This window comes from Sporothrix schenckii (genome assembly GCF_000961545.1).
Source record: "Sporothrix schenckii 1099-18 chromosome Unknown Cont42, whole genome shotgun sequence".
NCBI classification, from domain to species: Eukaryota; Fungi; Ascomycota; class Sordariomycetes; order Ophiostomatales; family Ophiostomataceae; genus Sporothrix; species Sporothrix schenckii.
In genome coordinates, this window is record NW_015971143.1 from 1024601 (window position 1) to 1037052 (window position 12452).

Below are 12452 nucleotides of genomic sequence, written 5' to 3' on the forward strand. Positions count from 1 at the left end.
ACTCGAGTTTCATTTGCATTCCCTTTGTTTGGGACGGATTGGCCGATAGGGCTCAATGATATAAGACACCAAATGAGAATTCGACGCCGTATGAACCGGTATGAGTCAAACTAGACTTGGAGGGATATGGAAGTTGTATGACTCGTTTATTTCTGTAGTCTTTTCGGACATCATACACTTCTGCATTCTAGTTTGGTTTGTTCTGTGAACAACGTCTCTGAAAGACAGATCTCGACCGTCCCTATGATTAGAAGGTCCATCTCGTTGGTGACGAGGTCGTCTAGAATTGACGTGCATGCAAATGTAAGCAATGCCAGACGGAGAAAACCAGCGATACCGACTCCACAGAACAAAATCAATCCAAACAGCAGAAAAGCCCATGACAGGGAAAGAGAAGAAAGAGAAGCAACGAGAAGAATGGTTTTGTGCAAACATAGCATCGAAGAACTGCATATATCCAATACACCAGGAATCCATATCGTGGCCGCCAGTGTACATTTTTGGTCATTTTTTGAGTTGCCCCAAAGATACAGAATGTATAAGAAGAAGGGAGAGAAAACAATTAGAGGTATCTGTGAAGACGAGAAGAATATAATGGAAGAGTATCAGTAAGAGATGCAAAAGATACCAAAGACAAAATACAAAAAAGCATATCCGTAGAACCAGAGCAGTATAAGTAAAGGTAAGGTCATCAATGCGTTCGAGGCCAGCAGGTTTTATTTTGCTTGCCGCGCGCAGTCGTATATTTTTTGTTGTTTGTTCGTTCGTTGTTCGTGATTCGTGTCGTTTGGATGCGATCCAGAATGTGTATCAATCTATTTGATCAAGAAGGAAAAGAAAAGAGGAAGTGAAGCATGCCGTAAACAAATGACGTAAAATGCATTCGCCATCATACACTCAACTCTCTCAAGAAAAAGAATAAAGAAAAGGGAAAGACGAAGCGAGACCAGCATTTCAGCCTTGGAAGCGGCCTGGATATTCGTTTTGCCGGCCCAGCACATATGCTTCAAAGGACTCCGAGGTCATGGAACGGGCAGTGACGGGGCCTGCACGTTCCGGGGTGGCCGGTTCCCACGCGTCGTCGGTGATGGCGCGGAAGAGGTAGTGCTCGTAGCGTGTGCGTGCAAGGTTTGGGTGGGTTGGGTGAGCCGGAGGAGGGGGAAGGGGTGGAGGTACAGCATCTGCGGCAGTGTCGCCAGCGTCAGAGCCTGCATTGCCAACGGCGTCACCGGTGGCATTTCCAGCATCACCGGCATCGACATGATTATGACTTGCAACACCTGGGCCGTCCACGAGCGTCCCGGTCTCGCAGAAAAAGGCGCCCTCAAGGTGCATGCGCTGCAGATGCGGCAACCGGCCGCCGCGCAGACTGCGGAACAGCGACCAAAACGTGCCGTTGCTCAGGCGGACACCGCCCATGGGCAAGTCAAAGCCGCCGCCGGCCATGCCGCGCCCGCCGAGACGGAGGCGTTCGAGGGTGGCAGCGTGACGCAGCAGAAAGCCCCGCAAGTCACTCTCGTCGCACACGACACCCTCCAGCTTGAGATCCGTCAGAGCGCGGAAGCGGAACCCGGTGTCACTTGCGCTGGAACTACTGCTAGGGGCGGCGAAACCATGACTGTTGCTGACCAGAGGCGGCCCTTCTAGGCTGCCCGTCTCGCCCAGCAGCTCTCGCAGCGACAGCATGAAAAGCTCGCGGACAATGGAGTGATTGTGAAACGCAAGTGACAAGTGGGTTAGATTCGGCGCCATGCGCAGGACGTAGCCCAAACCATTGACTGCTTTGACTTTGGCCAGGGGGAATCCGACGTTGGACGTATCGAGCGCCAGCTCGAGCCGTGTCAGTCCGGCAAATACATCACGGCACTGGAACCATAGGCGGCGGTCGGCCTGGTGGCGAAACAGTTCAAAGGGCAGACGGTCAATGGAAAAGGAGTCGAGGCGGCAACGGCTTGCGGGCTCGTCCGCTGCTGCGGGTGGGGATGCGGGTGACGACGGGGCCGGCGACGAAACAGCGGACGAGACAGGGGACGACGTGCGAGTGGATGCGATCGAGGCGGCGGCCGACGCCACGGCGGAGGTGGGTGCCGAGGCATAGGCAGATGCCGACGAGGGGAACGAGAACAGGTCGCCGCGCGAGCTGCGGCTGCTGCGGGCGCTGTGCCCAAAGGACGACCCCGACGACGGCCGGGATGCACATGCCTGCTGCAGGGCTGCCATGAGGACATTGAGGCGCTTGATGGCGGCGCCGTAGTTCATCTTGGCACTGGCAGGATTGAGCATGGCCATGCGTAGCTCGTCAATGTCGTAAGGCGTATGGCGGAACGTAACAGCGAGCGTGTGCAGATTGGCGAGGGAGCGGAACGTGGCGGCCAAGTCGGCCGGGTCCAGAGCGTGTAGAGGCGTGATGGCAAGGCGGCGCTGCTCAAACTCGGCGCACTGGCGCCATGCTTTCGTCAATACATTTGTCTGGTGGTCCGGGCGGTAGTGCATAGTCTCGTAGTACGTGGCCTGGCGGGCGTTTTCGATGTCCACCTCGGTGAAATTGAAGGTGACGGACTTGATACTGAAGCGCAGGCGCTCGTGGGTGGCAATGGCACGCAAACGTGCCACGTCATCTCGCCATGGCAAAGCAAAAAAGTCTGGCGGCAGGAGATAGTCGTAGCCAATATCGGCCAGCGTCGGGGTGAGAAGACGAAGGTTGCGGATGGATTCCGAGTCGCAATAGCCAAGGACAAGCTGGAGCAGCTCGACCGGGAGGCTGTCCATGCTGCAGAGGCAAGACAGGCGAAGAGGGATACGAAGTGAGGGACGAGGCCAGAGCGGCCCAGAGATGGTGAGGTTCAATGAGGTGAGGCGCGGGTCACGAGATCACGGTCGTATGCCGTTGGATGTGACGGCAAGGGGGGCAAAGCACAAACGGTGCGCGTGCGTGAGACAGAAGAGAACCGGATATAGCGAAGGCAATAAATCGAAGGAGAGCGCTCGGCAAGGCTTCATATATGTTGTTGATACGAAGCACACGGACCGGGCGTTGCCAAAAGTCGGGCGGCGAGACAGTCGGCAGGGAACTAAAGATAAAACAAGAGGCAACGGGCAGCTAAATCGGGCATAAAAAGTAGCCTGTAAAGCTGGAGGCCGATCAGCGTCTGGGGAAGGGCGGTGGGAGTTGGCGGCGTGAGGCTTGGCGCCTCGATGCGGAGGAAACAAAGCAGGAGAAAAGAAAGGAGAAAAGAAGGAAATCAAAATGAAATAATCAGAGAGAAAGACAAGAGGGAAACGACGATTTAAAGTAAGGTAAGAGCCGACCTGGCCATGGCGAGGAAACTGCGATGCAGCATGCGACAGAATGGGGAAAGAAAGCATGGGAATTAAATTTACTGCCAAAAAAAAAAGGATTTATACAAAAATGGAGATGCAACCCACAGCCGGCGAGAGTCGGTGAGCTCAACACAAGGCAGCAAAGGACCCCTGTATGGGGGCCAGCGGACTAAAACACACGAATCTGGAGTTTTCTGTGAATGGTCCTGCAGTGCTTTCCGCTGAGCATGCAGAGCGATATGTGAAAAGGAACAACAGGTGCATTTTTCGGGATTATTCTGTTCTCCATTTGGCTAGCAAGAATCCGAAGCTGGCTCCATTTTGAAGCCCGTGTGACTGCCGGGCCGCTGCAGCCCAGTGCCGTCCGAGAAGAAAAGGCGGAGGAGGAGGAAGGCGCGAAGCAGGAACAGACACAAGAGGGTGTGAGGAAGGTGCAGAGGGGATTGAGCGTGTCGGCTTCTGACGTTCCTTCCATGTGTCTTCTGTGGCATCCACCCTGCTTTGGCCGGCCGCTCTTTCCTGGTGTCAGTCGATGTGAGCATGCAACGATTGTCTTCAAACGGAAACGACGATCTTTGGCCGTCTCGTCCCCTTTTCCCCTTTGGAATGCCTTTGGACATTTTTAGAAACTACACTTTACTTCACCTCGTTGACTTATTTCTTTGCTTATTTCGTGAATTTTCTTCACATTTTTTAGTCATTCTTTGGGTGCTTGCACATCCTGTGCCCTCCTGCATGTCGCCCCATCTCTTTACATCCCAACAAGCGGTGATGGTGTGGCAGCCCCTGTCGTTGGTTGGCCCCGAGAAGAACGCCAGAACGACACAGAGAAGACCGAAAGAAGAAGAGAAGAGCCATACAAAGCGGTTGCTTTTGCGTCCGCCACTCACAACGCAGCCTGGCCGCCTTTGCCCCCATCGGTTGGGCCCAGCGTATTACAGGCGGGCAAAGACGAGAGGCAAGACGGCAGCCAAGTGGGCCGCCTGGGTCGCCCTGCATCAAGAAAGTCGACGGAAAGCCAAAGCAGCAAAAAGAGGCAACAGCAGGAAGAGGAGGTGAGAGGGTGCCTATCTGAGGCAAAGAGGCGGAACGACCGCTGGTTGGTCTGCACACCGAGGCCCGCATGGGTTTGTTGGCGGTTTCTGACCTTTGCAGCTGCAGGCCGACTTTCTTTTTGCAGTCCTCACGCTGCAGAGGAGCTGCAGCTGCACGAACAGGGGATGCCAAAAGGCGGATTGGTATGTGACCACTCGACCACCCACAAAGCAAACCGCCTGCACCTGAGACGCGCCTGGGCAGGCCAGGGACCAGAAGAGAAACTGACCAGTGGACTGGTAGACTGGCATACGAAGTACATGCAGAAGCAAGAGACAAGAGAAGCAAGACGGCTCCGATTGCGCGGCACTCCGTCACCCGTCGACGTTGGGCACAGATTGCTGGCCTGTGCATCTGAGCTTCACCGCCAAAAGATGGGGCTCGACAGCTGTGCACTACTCCAATTTGGCTACCCAGTATGTCGTACAACAGATTCCGTACGCGGTAATACGTCCTGGGGCAACTCCGACTCGTGCAGGTCGCCAGGAACGGCACGCCGTTGTTGATCAATGAAGAAGGGAACAACGGTGGAAGAGGCGATCAGAGAGGATCGTCGCCTTGCTCCTGATCATTTGGCCACGGTCAGTCTCACACAGCGGCTCTATCAGCATCCCTTATCGATATCAACACTCTGGCCGACCTTTGCTTATTTTGTTTCTTCGGCTTGCATTCTTTGCTGCTCGCTGCCTGGCGAGCCTGGGTCTGCAGCTGTCCGTATCCCCCATTCATCCAGAGAGCACTTTCTACAACTTTGATTTGCTATTACATGTCTCTCTCTCGCCACCACCGCCCCACCCCGTCCAAGGCTGCCGTTTTGCACGCCCACAACGACCTGAGAACACTGAAACCGAATTCAGTTGAGCAAATATCGACAGTCTTCTTCCTCGCTGCAGGTGTACGTGTGTTGCACACCGTCCGTGATAGCATATCCGCCACTAATGAGGTGTCGGGCGTTGTCAGAAACTGTGAAACCGGATACGAAGAGTCGAGCGGACAATAAAGTCAAAGTCCGACATTATGTGTGAGCCCACAGAAACTAGTTGGGCTCGTAACAAGGGCGGGTGGGCAAATGAGCCAAGGGTGCCTAGAAACCCTGAAAAGTTGCATCTTTAGCGCCTGTCCCAGCACTCTCCAGCGCCTGTCTTGCACAGGCACAGGCGGCACCAGCCCTACCCGCAACCATCTTTACGCGGCAGCGCCACGGCAACACCAAGACGCCAAAACACGCCGCGTACTCGTCCACCTCATTAAACCGCAGTCTCCAGCCAGTTTGTTCCGTTCTCCGACAATATCGCGACTATCCCACCTCGACAGCGACGAACGTAGGATTATCCGCAGCCGTCCTCCTGCTCGCTACAGAAGACAAATACGAATTTGCAGCATCTGATATCCGGTATCGACTTTTAACAGACGATCGCGCTGCGCTGCTCGTATCGACAATATTGACAGCATCGAGTCCATCGAGACATCGCCAACATCAAATATCGCACAAGTCGACAACGTCTTCTACAGCCTCATCGCGGCATGCACGCTTATCTCGCGCTGCTCCAGAAATGACACAAATAACAGCCGGTCAACGGCTATCGACATAAGACCAGCTACATCGTGACCGCGACTGGCCAACGTTACCATGGTCTTTGCTGGCCTCCTGGGCACCGCCAAACAGCCGCGTCGACGGCAAAGTTCTGCCGCCAGCGGCCGTAGCGGCTTCCTGCGTCCGGGATCGTCATCGAGCGCGCGCACAGTAGACGAAAAGGAAAAGGGCAAGGATGCCGAGGACGCGATCGACGACGAAGACGAAGATACCACTGGTGAAGACAGTGCCAATGACGCAAACGACGCCGCCTCGACCCGGACGATGAATAGTGCCCGTAGCGCCCGCAGCGGAGGGGGCGCTCGAAGTGGACGCAATACAGCAGCAATCTCGGCATCATCACCACCCTTACACCCTCCGGACTTCATCGCCGACGAAACGCACCTCGCGCCCGTCTTTCGTGAAGCGCCCGACTTACGCGAGCTCAACAACAGCTTGGCTGCTCTTGCTGTCGTTTTTCCCGATGTCCAGGTGGATGTGTTCCGCGAGATGCTGACCAGCTTCGACGGCGAGTCCCGGCTGGCTCTCGTTGCCGACGCTCTCCTCAAGAGCAGGGCCACCTGGGTCAAGGGACGCTGGCGCATCGCCAACAAGGACAAATCCCCGCCCCTGCCCTCCGCCTCGTCCTCCGCCTCTTCTTCTGTCACTCCGACCGCTTCTGCCATCTCTGCCGCCGAGCGGTTCCGTACCCCCGAGTACAAAAAAGCCGTCAAGACCCTCGCTAGCCACGAGTTCATGGGTCTCTCTCGCTCCACAATCAACGCCGTACTGGCCGAGCAGAATTATGCCTACCTCGACGCCCGCCGCACCCTCGTCGAGATGTCCTCCAAGTCCTGGCGCTTCACCATCTCGTCGCTCTTTTTGCGCCGCAAACCCGTTGCCTCCACCGAGGCCGAGAACCACCCCCTCGTCATCTGGAAGTCCACGGGCCAGGGGTCTATCATCCCGACCATCAAAGCCACCGGCAGCGCCGAGCTCGACCGCGAGTTGTATACTGCTCTCGTCGCGCCGCTGAGAGCACAAAAACGCTCCGAACAGGAAGATGCTGACCGCACCATGGCGTCCGCTCTCAACACCGCCGAGGCCGAGGCCGCTGGCGCCACCTTTGAGTGCGCTTGCTGCTTCACGTCCACTACATTCGAGGAGGTGACGACGTGCAGCAACAGCGACGGGGGCGATGACGGCGACGGTGCGCATATCATTTGCTTCCGCTGCGTGCAACACTCGGTCCGCGAGGCTGTTTTCGGCCAGGGCTGGGCCCGCACCATCGACACCAGCCGCGGCACCTTATGGTGCCCGGCCGTCTCCCATACCGAGTGTAGAGGCATCATCCCCGTTGACCACATGCAGCGCGCCCTGCTCGACGAGAAGCGTGGTGCCGACACCCTGCAGCATCTTGAACGCCGCCTGGCCGACCACAGCCTTGTGGGGAGCGGTCTACCTCTCGTGCGCTGTCCCTTTTGTGCCTACGCGGAGATTGACGATATCTACGTGCCTTTCCACGAGGCTCCACTACGAATCCGCGTTGATGGCCTCTACAGCCTCGCTTTTATCCTGCTTGTGTCCGGCGTGACCCACGTCCTAATCCTTCCGCTTCTTGTGTTGTTGGTCCTCGTCACCATCCTGCCCGGGTTTATGGCCCCCGTCGGCCTCGCTTCATGGGTTGTGTCTGCATGGAGTGCCCTCAAATGCAACTTTGGCGGCGTTGACAGCAGTAGCAGCAGCAGCAGCAGCAACAACAATAACAATGGCACATTGCGAAGGAGAAAGACAGCAGCCTCCAGTAAGCCAAACTACTTTTGCGAACAGGTCTCCGCAGCCGTTACCCGCTTCCGCCGCCGCCGCCGCGGCCAGCAGTTCCGCTGCCAAAACCCGGCCTGCGCTCGCGTCTCGTGCATCGGCTGCTCCAAGGCCTGGACGGACATCCACGTCTGTCACGAGTCCAGCCTCGTTGCACTGCGCACCCAGGTCGAGCAGGCCATGAGCATGGCCATCAAGCGCGTCTGCCCCCGCTGCCACACCTCGTTTGTCAAGGCCGTCGGCTGCAACAAGTTGACCTGTCCCTGCGGATACAAAATGTGCTATGTTTGCCGCAAAGACATTAGCGGCAACGAAGGGCCCGACGCCGGCTACCGCCACTTTTGCGAGCACTTCCGGCCCCACGGCGACGGCCGTCCCTGCACCCAGTGCCGCCGCTGCAACTTGTGGGAGACGGAGGACACCGAGGCCGTGCTCCAGGCCGCTCGCGAGGAGGCCGAGCGCAAGTGGCGGGAAACGGAGCAGCGTGACCTGAGCCTCTCCGAGCGCGCGTACCTAGAGACGGGCATTGCGATTGGCGGCGGCACGGCGGCCGGTGGCAGCGTCCGCGTCAGCGGGGGCAGCAGTGGTGCTGGCGGCCCCGGCGTCGGTTTCGGTGCCACACCCACCGGTGCCATCCTTGCACGGCGTGCGATGACGGGCGTGGTGGCATGGGCGACGTCGCTGCTGTCGTGGTCACCGTTGTCCGGCAAAGAAGAGGGTGGTGGTCGACGCACGGCGGCCGAGGCTTTTGATGCTGCCAACCAGGCCCGGTTCCCAACTTTGGCCGAGACCCTTGACTGGCTACTCGAGAGCATCCTTGTATGAGCGAGAATGAACATAGCTCAGCTTGCGTTTCCGTTTTGTTTTGTTTTTGTTTTTGGATACTCCCCTTATTCCCCCCTCTTCTAATATTCTTTTGGGTACCCTTTTCTTCTTTTTATCCTACTTTCTTTATTAATCATGTCTACAGGGCGTTTGCTTAACGTTTTTCGCTCATTTCTTTTTTATGACATTCCCTACGGAGCTTGTTTTCACATTATACCTCCTCCCTCGTAATGATTTGTTTACAAAATACGGCCCAAAATACAAGACAAAACAGCACAGGTCGTCTTTATTCTCTATTGTATTTTAATTTCAATGATATCCAAAGGTCTCTCCAAGCAAAAACACAACTACAAATGAACAAAACACTTGATCATCTTGTCCTCGAGACGTTGTCCAAGACGGAAATATATTTTTAAAAACCCAATGTAAATCATACAGAACACGCAAGAAGCACGGAAACCGATAGTATAGTATAGTACATTCTTTTCCTCCACTCGCTCGCCCAGGTCAGCCGAGGCACGCCGTGGACCTGAACTTAGATCTTGCTCTTCTCCGACGACGACACCAGCTCCGCGGCCGCACCGCCAATGGCCAGCTTGCCCGTCTCCTTGACCTTGGTCTGGAAGATGATCTTGCCCGGGTTGGCCTTGTCCTTCCACATCTCCGTCACCAGCGTCTGGCCGGGCAGCACCGAGCCCGCAAAGCGCACCTTGATGTTCTTGAAGGGGCCAAACGTCTCGTAGACGGCCTTGCCGGCGAAGCCGAAGAAGCACAGGCCGTGCAGGATGGGCACCTTGAAGCCGCCCATCTTGGCGAACGCCGGGTCCACGTGCAGCGGGTTGTAGTCGCCGCTGAGGCGGTACAGGGCGGCCTGCTCCTCGGTTGTCTTCTCCTCGACGACGACATCCGGGGCGCGGTCGGCGGGCGGCGTGTTGGCCGCCGTGGCAGCGCCGCGGTCCTGGACCTTGGGGTTGCCGCCGAAGCCGCCGCAGCCGCGCAGGAACACAGTGGTCTCGTTGTAAAACAGCTCCTCGCCGGTCTCGGCGTTGACGGTGGTGATGCCATTGCGGACAATGGCCGACTTGCCCTTGTCCACGACCTCGAGCAGCTTGCCGTACGACTGCAGGCGGCCCGACGTGGGGACCGGGTACTTGCGGACCTCGAGGTACTGCTCGCCGTGCAGCAGCATCATGGGGCTGAAGTTGGGCACAATGTCGTCGAAGCTGTATGGCAGCTCCGCATCAAAGGGCGGGATCACACCGAACGTCGGCAGAACCTGGAAGTCGTCGGCACCCTCACTACGGCGTGTTAGTGACCCAGTAGGTTGGCAACGGCCGTGTCGGTGACAAAGGGGGGGTGGGGGAAGCCTCTTACAAGACGTATTTGAGGTCGGAGCGCTTGGCGCCAACACCAAGGTTGTAGAGCATCACGTCGCGCTCTTGGAACTTGAATTCGGACGGGCTAGGCTTGGCCGCCTTGGCGGCCTCGATGGCGCGGAGGAACTCGTTGGACTCGCCGGAAGGAGCGGCATCGGACTGCAAAGTGGAAGAAAAAAAAAACGTTTAATATCCAGTAACATTTTCTCTAGCTATAGATATGGGTAACAATGTGCAAAAAGAACAAAGTAGCAGAAATGGGCATACTGTTGCCGCCCTTTCCCAAATTCCCAACCATGCGACAACAAAAAAAAAAGAAAAAAAAACGGAACAAGGCACAGGAACAAAAGAGAAAGCAGAAATAGCTCATACCTTGGCCTTAGTCTGCTGCTCAGCCTTGAGCCACGATGTGCAGTCCTCCGCTTTGGTCGGGTGGTCGGCCTTGCCGTTGTCGAAGTCGACAATCTGGTCCCACGTCTTGGCGACGTCCTCGGGGGTGAGGGCCTTGCTGCGCGGGTAGGCAACACCCGACGAGCGCTCGAAGCGGGTGCGGCCAGCCCAGCCACTGCCGACCTCGTACAGGAGACCGGTCGGGTTCTCGGGCACCTTGTCGCTGCACAGGGCGAGGACGAGGGGCGCAATGTAGTCAGGCTTGAAGGCCTGGACCATCTCCTCGGGCAGAATGGTGCGGGTCATGGCCGTGCCAGCGTTGGGGGCGATGGTGTTGACGTAGATGTTGTGCTTCTGGCCCTCGACGGCAGCCGCCATGGACAGACCGAGGATGGCGCATTTCTAACAAGTTAGTATGAGCGCTTCAATGAATGAAAATTGCACAAAGTAAACTCACCGCCGCGGAGTAGTTGGCCTGGCCAAAGTTGCCGTAGATGCCGGACGTCGACGTGGTGTTGACGACGCGGCCGTAGTTCTGCTTGACAAAGTAGGGCCAGGCAGCCTTGGTGACCTTGAAGGTGCCGCGGGCGTGCACGTTCATGACAGCATTCCACATCTTGTCGTCCATGTTGGCAAAGGCCTTGTCGCGCAGGATGCCGGCGTTGTTGATGACAATGTCGATGCGGCCAAAGGCGTCAATGGCAGCCTTGACGACGGTGTCACCGTCCTCGGCCGAGGCCTTGACACCGACGGCCTTGCCGCCCATCGCCTTGATCTCGTTGACAACGTCGTCGGGGTTCGCCAGGTCGTTGACAACGATGGCGGCACCGTACTTGGCAAACGCCAGGCAGTAGGCACGGCCGATACCGGCACCGCCACCCGTGACGAGGGCGACGCGGCCCTTGAAGCTGACCTCCTCGCCGCCCTTGGAGGGGCCCATCTGGATGGAGTCCTCGAGCAGGGTCATGAAGTCGTTGGGGCCGTTGGGGTACTGGGCGTCCTTGGAGAAGTCGCCAATCTTCTTCCAGTTCTTCAGCAGGGCACCCGGGGTGTAGGTCTCGTCGCACTTGAGCAGCAGACCATCGGCGCGCTGCCAGCGCATCTTGGAGATGTGGGCACCGCCAACCTCGTAGACGTAGCCGGTCTCGGTCTCGTTGGACTTGTGGGCCAAGAACGCGACCAGGGGCGTGACCCAGGCGGGCGACACCAGCGACAGGAGCTCCTTGCTGCTGCCCTGAGACTCGCTCATGCGGCTGGCCGCGAGCGGCGCGACAGCGTTGCTCAGGATGTTGTACTTGATGCCCTCCTTGGCAAGGGTCTCCGTGAAGCCGATGATGGCGGTCTTGGCGGCCGAGTAGGCAGCCAGGTTGCCCGAGCCGTAGAGACCGGCAGCGGACGTGGTGTTGATGACACGGCCGTACTTCTGCTTACGGAAGTGGGCCCAGGCAGCGCGGGCGCACTTGAAGCTGCCGGTGACGTGGACGCGGATGTGGTCGTCCCAGTCCTGGTCGGTGGTCTTGGAGAAGGGGAGCTCGCGCAGAATGCCGGCGTTGTTAACCAGCACATCGATGCGGCCGTACTTGCTGATGGCCGTCTCGATAATCTTCTCGCCGACCTCGACCGAGTCGTAGTTGGCCACGGCCTCGCCGCCAGCCTTCTTGATCTGGTTGACGACATCGTCGGCAGGCTGCGGCTGTGTTAGTGATGCAAACAGCAATCCAGTGTGTCTCATCTCGACCTCATCGACGCCTGGCCAGCATTGTCATTGTGTCGCTTACCCGTGTGGAGGTGCTGCCGCTGCCAGACAGCTGAACGCCAGTGTCGTTGACGACAACCTTGGCACCGCGCGAGGCGAAGAAGAGAGCGTAGTCCTTGCCGAGGCCGCCACCAGCACCGGTGACGACGACGACCTGGTCGTCGAAGCGCAGCTGCTCAGCCATTGTGAATGTGTGTGAGGGAGGGAGAGGATGGGGATAGATGAGGAGATGCGGGAGTTGAGCAAGGACGAGAAAGGAAGAAGAGAAAGAAAATGGAAAAGAGAAGATGCAGGA

At 57.4% G+C, this 12452-nt stretch overlaps 4 protein-coding genes across 4 annotated transcripts; 1 reads left to right on the forward strand and 3 right to left on the reverse strand.

Annotated features, from left to right (window-relative positions):
- Positions 1–954: 954 nt before the first annotated feature.
- SPSK_01600 (uncharacterized protein) lies at positions 955–2769 on the reverse strand (the record flags this gene model as incomplete). The annotated part of the gene is made up of 1 exon (XM_016728509.1): positions 955–2769. One exon carries the CDS (start codon positions 2767–2769, stop codon positions 955–957), a length of 1815 nt encoding a protein of 604 aa, XP_016589846.1.
- Positions 2770–3614: 845 nt separating this feature from the next.
- SPSK_02060 (uncharacterized protein) lies at positions 3615–3941 on the reverse strand (the record flags this gene model as incomplete). The annotated part of the gene is made up of 1 exon (XM_016728955.1): positions 3615–3941. The coding sequence occupies one exon, from the start codon at positions 3939–3941 to the stop codon at positions 3615–3617; it is 327 nt and encodes a 108-aa protein (XP_016589847.1).
- A 2105-nt stretch (positions 3942–6046) lies between these two features.
- Positions 6047–8635, forward strand: SPSK_01465 (uncharacterized protein; the record flags this gene model as incomplete). The annotated part of the gene is made up of 1 exon (XM_016728377.1): positions 6047–8635. The coding sequence occupies one exon, from the start codon at positions 6047–6049 to the stop codon at positions 8633–8635; it is 2589 nt and encodes an 862-aa protein (XP_016589848.1).
- A 535-nt stretch (positions 8636–9170) lies between these two features.
- SPSK_01415 (multifunctional beta-oxidation protein) lies at positions 9171–12341 on the reverse strand (the record flags this gene model as incomplete). The annotated part of the gene is made up of 5 exons (XM_016728329.1): positions 9171–9933; positions 10010–10170; positions 10384–10803; positions 10859–12094; positions 12180–12341. 5 exons carry the CDS (start codon positions 12339–12341, stop codon positions 9171–9173), a joined length of 2742 nt encoding a protein of 913 aa, XP_016589849.1.
- Positions 12342–12452: the final 111 nt, after the last annotated feature.